Source organism: Pelecanus crispus, chromosome 25, assembly GCF_030463565.1.
Source record: "Pelecanus crispus isolate bPelCri1 chromosome 25, bPelCri1.pri, whole genome shotgun sequence".
In the NCBI taxonomy this organism is placed as follows: Eukaryota; Metazoa; Chordata; class Aves; order Pelecaniformes; family Pelecanidae; genus Pelecanus; species Pelecanus crispus.
The window spans coordinates 2,101,932-2,112,295 of NC_134667.1; the positions used below are offsets into that span (position 1 = coordinate 2,101,932).

The following is a 10,364-nucleotide window of genomic DNA, read 5'->3' on the forward strand; positions in this document are numbered from 1 at the left end:
TTAACGAACATATATAATTTATACATGTTCCTTTTCCGGGTTAAGTAAAGGTGGCCTGTCCACCTGGGTCAAATTTGGTAAGTAAGTGTCACAATCAATGGAAATTGCCAATCAGGGGAAAAGACAATTTAGATGTGAACGCGTCATGTCCGAGTTCCATTTTATCCCTACATACTATACTCCCTATAAAATCAGCCTTCGACACAAGCTCTTCCTATCCTCCTCCATACCTCCTTTGCCCTCCTTTATGGCTTCTCTGCACAACTTTCGCTCCCCGTACGGCTCCGCCCCATTTTCTTTCACACACAATTTATTAACAATCAAATAGATGTTACAATTTACAACTTAATACCGTAACAATCACGATCTCACAATTGTACGGGTTTTACTAATAAACATATGTAATATATCAACTGATGAAAACAAGCTACTTAAGGAGTCCATCCCACACCCTCTTTATCTTGCAGGAGGTGTCGGGCCTTCCTGAAGCGGAGCTGCAGTCTCTGGGGTAAGAGCGCTTTCTTGCCAAGCAACACACGCTGTGGAGCCGTCTCAGCTGGCTTCATGCTGCCTGCACTCACTTGCTTCGCACCCAGGGCTCCCGGCCTTTCCATCTACTACCCACGGTGCTGGAAGGGAGCCATTTGTAAACCAGAGGAAGGAAAGGGGCCGGGGGACGGGGCTTGACCCAAGCTCACCTGACCCTTCTCTGCACGGCATTTGGAGCCTGCCTGCAGAGGCTTGGCAGCTGCTGGACAAGACCTGCTTTCCCTCTGCCTTGCAGGAACTCACAGGCTTGGCTGGAGCAGAAGATGCGGGATCTCGAGGAGACGGTGGCTCAGGTGTCTGCTGCGAGGGGGAACATACTTCAGGCAGTGAGAGAGGTCCTCGTAGACCATGGTGTCCAAGCAGAGAAGAGAGAGGTAAGGGTGCTGGCGGTAGATCAGAGACCCCGCTACCTATCCGGGCTCCCTCCTGCTGCTTCCTCTTGGCACTCTCAGAGTCGGCACCTCTTCCGACAGGTCTTGCCTTGGGTTTTCTGACACACAGGCGCTCCTTGGCTCTGTGCTAGGGCTCGGGGTTCATGCAGAATGGCCTGTGCACGTGTGTGTGTGTGTTCACTGCCATCTCTCCATTCCCAATTTTTCCCCAGGAAATTCTGCAGTTGACACAGGCGGCAATTAAGAAGGTGCTTGAAAACTACCTCCAGATGCCTGACTGGGCTCTGGAAGCCATAGGTAGGAAGACAGGAAGTCTCACTGCCCTCACGTTGTCTGTGGCACTCCCCCAAACTCTGCCAAGCTCTGCTTTCCAGCCTGAGAAATGCATCCTAATGCACTGCTTCAACTCCTAATCTCTCTCCACCGTCATGTAAGGTGCCACCATTGATGAGGAGAGGACATCCAAGAGTTATGGTGAGCAAGGCAAGAAGACCTGGTGGCTTTCTCCATTTGCCTTCTCTTCTGGAAACCCTCCAGAGACAATCTTGCAGGCAGGTGTCACAAAGGAACTCCTGGCTTCAGTGTGCTTCACCTCCTTGCTTTCCATTGGCAGACCAAGTGCACAGCACTTTGCTGCAGCCTGCATTGCATTCCTGACCCCTGCGATCCCTGGCAGCACTGCGTCCCATCAGGAAGGGGACCGAGATGAACCCAGCTGCTGTGACCTGCCCACCACCCTTGGCTGCAGTTTGCCAAGGAACTTTGTCCTTGGGAGTCCCACTGCCATACGGCACCTCTGAGGGTCCCTTTCCAGAGTGGGTGGGAGTGGTGGGGGCTGCTGAGCCATGCCAGCAGCGAGAGGTGCTCCTCTGGGCCCCCGGCCCTGATCTGGTCTACCACGTCTGAAGCAGGGTCCATGTCTGCATTGGACCTTGTAGCTGCAGCGGAATCTTTGAAGGACGATGGGGTGAGGTACACTAGGGAGACCTGCCCTTTCTCTGCAGGCTCTGAGAAAGCAGAGCTGCCTTGGGAAAGGCGGTGGAGCCCAGAGGGTTTGTAGAAACACTTCCATATTGCCCTGCTGCCCATGCACTTGTACTCATTTACAAACAGGATTGCAGCCCACAGGCAAGGCAAGGTCTCTGCTTCTGGCCAAACAGGCAGCTGTGGTGGCTCTTTGGCTGCCAGTAGCAACTGATGGTCATGGCTTTCTGGTTTCAGCCCCGTATTGCCCCTGGCAACTGCTGGGCTTTCCAAGGATCTCGGGGCCACGTGGTCATCCGGCTGCCTGAGCAAATCTGGCCAAAGGCTTTCACCATCTGGCATATCTCCGAGGCAGTCTCTCCTTCCGGGGAAGTCAGCAGTGCCCCCAAAGACTTTGCTGTCTCCGTAAGTCCTGGCCTTGCACTTCTCGGGGAGGGTTGGGGGTGGGGGGCGGCCCCAGGGAAAAGCTGTACCAGAGACGTGCTTCTCGTGGTGGCTTCTCTCAGAGCTCTGTCTGGGGCTGGGTGCTGCAGCGCACCGCATCCCCTGGGGCGCCACTGGGGGCACGTGCAGGTTCTGTGCCTTTGGGGGCTTCTTCTCTGCTTCATGGCCAACGATCCTGGAGCACATGCTGAAAGCATCCCGACCCACACTCACCCTAAGCTGAGTCACCAAGGGAGCCAAGGGAGGTGGGCAAGGGTTCCCGCGTTTGGCCTCGCCGTGCCCATTTTCTGACACCCTGCTTCGGCCTGACCGGCTCCCTTTCTCTCTCGTCTTTGAGGGAGTGGATGAGGCAACGGCAGAAACTCTCCTGGGGACATTCACCTACAACGTGCACAAGGAGATCGCTCAGACATTCCATGTGCAGGTACCGCAAGAGCTGTGGGCAGGATGCCCGGGAAGAAGGCAGGCTTGTCTGCAAGTCCTTGGAGGAAGGAGTGCAGAGGATCACCCCAGCCAGCCTCTGCTCTCCCACGCTCCATGCCCCTGCGGGGAAGGCGGCAAGAGGAGGGCAAATGGGGCTTTGCTCTGCTGGCCGAGGCAGCTGCCCCACCTTTGCAAGGGCTTTCCTTTCCCTTCGGGTAGCGCAGAGAAAGCAGCAGTGGGAAGGGGTGCGGGAAGGGAAGCAGTCCCCCTCAGGGGAGACGGTGGCAGGGAGGATGGCAGACGCCTGCCCCCCTCAGCGGGACTCTCCCCGCGTCCCGCGGCAGCCCGGGCAGCACTGTGCCTCCGCTTTCCACAGCTGCCCTCAGCAAGCCTCTGAGGCCAGGCCTTTGCTTTCTAGGCACAGAGGGCTCCTCCTTGGCCCTGGCAAAGGGGGCTCTGCTTGCCCTGGCTTCCTCCTCCGTCAGGGCTGCCCTTTGGACCTCAGCAGGGGAGCGCAGGCAGGGGGGCCTCCCGCAATCTGTTGTGGCTCTTCCCACCAGCGCAATGACGGCTCCCCACATTTCTTTACAGAAGGAGCTTCCCAGGACCTTTCGCTACATCAAATTCCAGGTGCAGAGCAACTGGGGAAACCCAGAGTACACCTGTGTGTACCGGGTACAGGTTCACGGGAAGATGGTGAGCCACAACGACCACCCGCAGGCCCAAGACCTCCTTTAGGAAGAATAATAAAACAAAGAGGATGTGTGGCAGCTCGACTTGTGTGTGTCCCTTGCAAACGTTCTTCCAGGGAGCTTCCTACAGCTTGTGCTGCTAGTGGGGAAGGGAGCTTTGTCCCTCAGGAGAAGGATGCTTGTGGTCCGGGCTGCAAGGGACAGCGCAGGGGAATGGAGCTTGAAGGAGAAGCCCCCGTGGTCCAGCTCTGGCTCCCACAGCCCAGGGTCGCTCACCAAAGCTCCAGTGTCACTGAGAGAGCAGAATCGCAGCCCCGGGAAAGCTCTCCTGCTGGCAGAGAAGAGGAGCAAAGCAGGCCTGTCTAGGCACCATGTTTAGTGTTTCATTTAAAGGCACATAAAATGGGATATCCTTGGAGAATAATTCCCCCCTTTTGTCCGTTTACTCTTTCTGTGGTCACCTCTTAGCTCCCCCCACAAACACCCCTCATGCCCTCACTTCCCCCGCAGACACGCCCATCCCCTTCCCTTCTCCCACACCCCTCCAACCCCCTCAGCCACCCACGTACCCGCTCCCCCCGCTCCCCCTCTGGACACCCTGGCCCTGCCTGCTCCCAGCTTCAGCCCCACACTCGCGATGCCGGGCAGGTCAGCGTACTTGGGGTCAGCCATGGCCGGGGGGCATTGACAGGGGGGACGTTTTCTGGGGGATGCCCCTGGGTGGCCTTGGTGTTAGCAACTTACTCATAATTGCTTTTCAACGTGATGAAGATAAATGAAGAGCATTTAGGAAAACCCCTACAAGAGCTGATGTGGGTGCAAATGTTCATAAAAAGGACACGGGTTAAGAAATGGAAGAAGAAAGGGTCTTTTAGTGTACCTGTGCCAAGACTAAATGGGAAAGGTCTCTCTCTGCTGCCTGTCTTTAATGTCCTGCCAAGCACCGTGGAGAAAACATCTACATGGGATTAATAACTGGATCTTTTTAGAGATGAATTTAAGAGTGAGAGGGGAATTCATCACGGTGGGTACATTTAGTTTAGTCTTCCTTTTCTGGCCAACACAACTGTAAAAGCCCTTCTATTATTCTTTGCATCTTTTGCCAAATTCAGCCACAGCTCTTCCTTAGCTTTCCTGATTCCATCCCTACACATCCAGGCAGCATCCCTATATTCTTCCCACGACACAGGGCCCTGCTGCCACTGCCTCTGCATTTCCTTCTGACGCTGCACTTGGACCAGGTGCTCCTTACTGAGCCATGCGGGCCTCCTGCCTTCCTTGCACAATGTCTTGCACATGGCAATCAAGAGCTCTTGCACGCTAAGAAAAATGTTCTGACAGAGCTGCCAGCTCTCTTCAGCTCCTTTAGCCCTGAGGGCAGTGTCCCAGCGCGTCCCATCCACTAATTCCTTAAACCACTCAAACTTCACTCACCTGAAATTCAGGGTCCTGACCGTACTCTTTACCTGGCCCATATCGCCATATCCCTCAGGATCGAGAATTCCACCAGGGCATGATCACTGCAGCCCAGGCTGCAACCAGCCTTGACCTCTCTATTTACTTCTTCCATGCCTGCAAGCAACAGGTCTGGTAATGCTTCCCCTCTGGCTGGGCTCCCTATCACCTGCATTAAGAAATTATGCTCAACGCACACCAAGAGTCTCCTGGACTGCTTACAGCTCGCTCTGCTGCTTTTCCAGCAGACGCAGGGGGACTGAAGTCCCCCAGTAGGATCTCAGCCTCCCAGTGGGATGCTTCCTGCCGCTGAAGTAGGAACGCTTCCTCAAAAGGCTCCTCGTGCTCAGGTGGCCGGGAGGGAACACCAGCCATAAGGTTTCTAGCTGCACAGTGGTGCTTAGCTCCTCCTCTCTGTTACCCAGGCTGCGTGCATTGGTGCAGAGCCATTGGTAACACACCCTAATTCCTGTGAAGCTTTTCACAGCTGTTTCCCTGTTTCTTCCTAATACATCACCAGCCCATGGCTCTTCCCTCTTACTCAAAACTCCATCCCCTTCCTCACTAAGTCGAGTTTTACACGCACCTGGCCTCTTTTATACCATTTTCTGCCACACCCCACTTTGTTCCTCCCCGCTTCCCCTTCCTCTGCACGTCCCTCATGGCTTTGCATAGCTCTCCTGATTCCCGCATCCCTCCCAGTCCATGGTCCCTCTGATTCACAATCATGTCACTTGACAAGTCCGGTTGGTCCTCTGGGAAGTGGCACCTGTAGTTTCTTGATGGCACAACAACTAGTGTGACTGGCAAAGTTCCTTTCTTGTCATTCACTCCATCTTTCTTTTGTCAAGTCTCTGTCTCAGCACACTTTGCTTCTGGTTTCCCCTTTTGTCTCTTAGCTTCCCAATTCACAAGGTCCCCAAGCAGATAACCTTGCTGGAATAAACACTCTCCCCCTCTCACACGCCTCCATCCATCAGCATGACTGGCCAGCTTTGGTTCCCAGCACTGCCTCCCTCAGCATCTGCCCGTCAGGTTTGTGTCCCTGTCTCTTCTTGCCTGTGGCTTCCTCCTTTCCTCATTATTGTATTATCCCTTGTGGCAGCCAAACAGGGCCTTGACCCAATACTCTCAGGGGATCAGACGTGCTCCCTCCACACCCCCATACACAGGTGAGAGCAAGCTATGCTGTGGCTGGCTGTCACGAGCAAGATGAAAATAGAGACCATGCCAGCGCATGCGTAGACAGCCCCCACACAGAGCGAGGGCTCCTTTTGTGCCGCTGTCGACGGTGACCGCAGGCGGTGCTGGGGCAGCTGCAGGCTCCCCGGGAGGAGAAGCGCAGATAAACTGCCCCGAGGGCTCAGCCAGGGCCGCTGTTCCATGTCACTTCCATGGCCCGTATGTTTTGCGGGACAGTCGCTGCCGGGGCCTGGAGCTCGGAGGAAACTGGAGGCTCGGGCAGCTGCGCAGGCCCAGCTCTGGCTGGGGTGTTTGTAGCTCCCCAGGGCCCTTCCTGCTGCCTGTTGGGATCCCTGCCCTGGGACACACCAGCAGCACAGGCCCCGCTGCTCCGCCAGCCCTGGCGGGACAGGTGCCGCGCCCAGCGGCTGCCGGGGGAAGTCCCGGCCCCTGCCAGCAGCCCCGGCGCCATTTGCCCTGGCAGCCCCTCTCCTCTCCCGCCACGTGCTCTGCTCTGATTGGCTGCCAGCACCGGCCACCCCTTCCGCTGTGCCCAGCGAGACATCAGGCGCGGAAGGCCCTGCCCCTGCCTGCACAGGGGCCGCCACTTTGGTTTGGCCGCCAGGCTGGGACAGGGTGCCGCCATGCCATGGCCGTCAGCTGCCATTGGGTGACACCTCATGCTGCTCTCTGATTGCCTGATGGCCATTTCCTGACACCGTCACACCCGCCTGCTCTCAGGCAGCCCCTGGGATTGGCTGGCAGGACTGGCCACGCGTCCCGGTGTCCCCAGGGCCACGGCACAAAGGAAGCCCCTGGCATTGCCCACAGGGAGGCTGCCACTTCCCACAGCCTCCTTGCCCACCTCTTTTCATCCGGCACTGGGATTGGCTGGCAGCCATTTCTTCACCCCTTCATACCCACGTCTTCTCAGGCAGCCCTGGGATTGGCTGCCCACCGCCTTTGGGCCAGGAAGGGCTCACATGTACATATATGGACATTTATCTAAAATATATATTGTTATAAATAGGTGGACAATTATGTATAAATGCATATTTTATTTAAAATTATGAACAGTATTTCTTTATCTGTAGCTCTATATGCATGTAAACATTTACAAAGCTATAGAAAGTAAATATATGTAGCCATAAACACATAGGTATGAAACAGATAAAACCTTTTTTGTAATAAGAGCTAGTGGAGTGAGCAATTAACGTTCAAATGTGAATAGAAAGAAAAGGAGAAGGCCAGGTCGGGGTCCCCCACTTTACCAGGCTGCAGAACAAGCCCTGGCAGGGCGGGGCTGGGGGGCACTTCGGGAGGGCAGAGGGGTGCCCGAAAAGTGGTGGGGCGTGGGCAAGCTGGAACATGCCCAAGGGCTACGGCCCGCGTCTAGGAGGCCTCCAAGGGGCCCCCACAGCAAATCCTGTCACCTGCAAAGAAGAGCCCAGTGCTGTGAGCCGGACTGGGAATCCCCCCCAGCCCAGCCCAGCCCAGCCCAGCCCAGCCCAGCCCAGCCCAGCCCTGCAGGGCGGCCATGCAGGCTTACTGGGGCAGGCTCTGGGCTTTGACCAGTGCTGCAAGACACAGGCCATGCTCTCCGTGAAAATGGAAAACCAGGACAAAATGCCAGCTTCAGAAGACCACGTGCATGGGGACAAAGAGGAAAAGACCCCAAGGGAATCCCTCAGAAGAACCACATGAATGAGAAAAAGCAGCCAATGGGCCCATGAACTGCACATTGCACTTTGAGGGGTCACACTAAGAACATTAATGGTGGAGGTGAGCTCCCTTTCCCCATGGTTGGGGGCATCTCACAGCTCCCTGTAAGACCATTGTGGGGGGCAGGCTGGTGCTACATGTTTCGCGTTGTCCTTAGCTTGATGACCTGATTGAATGTTGCAAAAAACTCCAGATGACTGAGTGAGGGGAGACATCAGGAGTGGGCTTTGTCCAGGTCCACTTGAGCCACACCAGCCAAACCCAGTACCCTGTGTGTACGTCATGTCAAAGGACAGGGAAGCAGGGGGTGGTGGTTGATGGAAATGCATTGAATCCTGCAGGCCTTGAGCAGGATGCAAACGGTTTGTAATAAGGGGTGGAGATTGTCCTGGGTCTGGCTGGCGTGGAGTTCATTTTCTTGACAGCAGCACGTATGGTGCTGTGCTGTGCGCTGGTGGCTAAAACAGTGCTGATAACACGGTGACGTTGTGGCTATTGCTGATCAGTGCTGGCGTAATGTCAAGGCCTTCTCTGTGTCTCATTGCGTCCCCACGGCGAGGAGGCAGGGGGTGGGCAAGAGGCTGGGAGGGGACAAGGTCAGGGCAGCCCACCCGAACTGACCAAAGAGATAGTCCATGCCATCTGGCATCTTGTTAAGAAATACAGCTGGGAGGGGAGTTTCTCCAAAGGAGCCATTGCTCGGAGACTGGCTGGGCATCGGTCTGCTGGGGTGAGTGAGTGCTTCTCCATCCCTTCTTTCCTTTTCTCTTGTTCCCTCCACTTCTTCAACTGTGTTTATCGTCACCCATGAGTTTTGCTCTCGCTGTTGCCCTTCCAGTTGTCTCCCCCATCCTGCTGGGAGGGAGGCAGTGAGTGCCTGGGTGGGGGTTTAGCTGCCGTCTGGGGTCACTGCACCACACGAGCACATAGCACCTAGGCTGGTATGTGCTTGTGAGGTCACTGCTGCCTGAGTAGCTGATAGGCCAAGAGGAGGCTCATGGCTTGTGTAGGAGCTTGTGAGGTCACTCTTGGCAGAGTAGCTGATAGGCCCGGACCAGGTGCAAGGCTTGTAGAGGAGCTTGTGAGGTCACTGGAGACTGAATACCTCAACAAGGAGTACATGGCAAACAGGGGGAGATGTGCTTGTGAGGTCACTCTTGGCAGAGTAGCTGATAGGCCCAGAGCAGGCCCCTGGACTCTGTAGGTTCTTGTGAGGTCATTGCTTCCTGAAGAGCTGACAGGGCAAGAGCAGGAACATGGTTTGTGGGGGTGGTTGTGAGGTCACCGGTTCCCGAGTAGCTGATAGGCCGGGCAAAGGCCCAAAGCTTGTGTAGGGGTTTGTGAGATCATTGGTGCCTGAATACTTCACAAGCCAGGAGAAGGCCCATGGGTTGTGCAGGTTCTTATGAGGTCACTCAGGCCTGAGGAGCTAATAGGCCAGGAGCAGGCTTATGGATTGTGTAGGTGCTTGTGAGGCTGCTGGTGCCTGAGTGGATGATGGGCCAGGAGCTGGCACATGGCTTGTGAATGTCCTTGTGATGTCAGTAGTGCCGGCATAGCTGGTAAGCCAGGAACAGGTCCATGGCAGGTGGAGATGCTGTGACATCACCTGTAGCTGCGTGGCGGATAGGCCAGCAGTATGCACATGGCTTGTGTACGAGCCTGTGATTTCCCTGCTGCTGGAATAGCTTTTAGGCCAAGAGCAGGCATGTGGCTTGTGTGGGTGCTTCTGATGTCATGCAGATCATATGGAGCCCCTACCCAAATGTGGCTTTTTGGAAGAAGCATCATCATCAGGAGCCCATGCACCACAGGCAGAGGTGTGACAGTGTAAGCCATGAGCACAGAGCAGTGGCAGCAGGAGGGGGTGAGGTCACGTCACCGATGGCACCCGTGGCCGTGGGGCTGGGTGCAGAGCGGCCGTGTGCATGAGAGGGGCACGACGGGGGACGGGAGCTGCCTGGCCCCGTGGCTGCCAGGCCGAAGGAGCAGCCCCTGCAGCCCTGGCTGGAGCAGTGGGGCTGGGGGTGGCTCGGGGGCACGGCAGGGATGTGCCTGGGCACGGTGCCAGGAGGAAACCACAGACTTCCTGCACGGGCGCTGCCAGGGGAGCGCGGCGAGCGCTGCGAGGCCACGTGGGCTGTGGTTTGTGCACCTGCAGGCTCCAGGTCCCGATCCACCCGCGGGGAATAACGGCACCGCAGTGACACGCTGAGAGCCAGGGACATGTCTGAGCCTCGGGGCTGCGTGTCTGCTGCCAGGGCAGGGCCATGTCCCAGCTCCGGCTCCTGCGAGGGACCCACCGTGGGTCTCTCCAGGGAGGGAGGCGTGAGCCAGCACTGCTGGCATGGAGCTCTTCCCCTGGCCAAGGCTTTTTCCCAGCTGCTGCTGCCAGCACAGCAGGGGCTGTGGCAGGGGAAGGGGCTGTTCCCTTCCCATCCTGACACAGGTCGCGCGGCAGTCCCAGCCCTGTGCTTCCCATGTCTCGGGGGCGTCGGGACACTCACGCCTTGGGCTCTTG

At 56.5% G+C, this 10,364-nt stretch overlaps 1 protein-coding gene across 1 annotated transcript; it reads left to right on the forward strand.

Annotated features, from left to right (window-relative positions):
- Positions 1 to 145: 145 nt before the first annotated feature.
- On the forward strand, positions 146 to 5,884 carry LOC142595948 (SUN domain-containing protein 3-like). The gene is made up of 9 exons (XM_075724818.1): positions 146 to 276; positions 785 to 923; positions 1,154 to 1,238; positions 1,377 to 1,492; positions 2,163 to 2,330; positions 2,707 to 2,793; positions 3,384 to 3,488; positions 4,977 to 5,074; positions 5,839 to 5,884. The coding sequence occupies exons 1-9, from the start codon at positions 146 to 148 to the stop codon at positions 5,882 to 5,884; spliced, it is 975 nt and encodes a 324-aa protein (XP_075580933.1).
- The last annotated feature ends 4,480 nt before the right edge of the window (positions 5,885 to 10,364 follow it).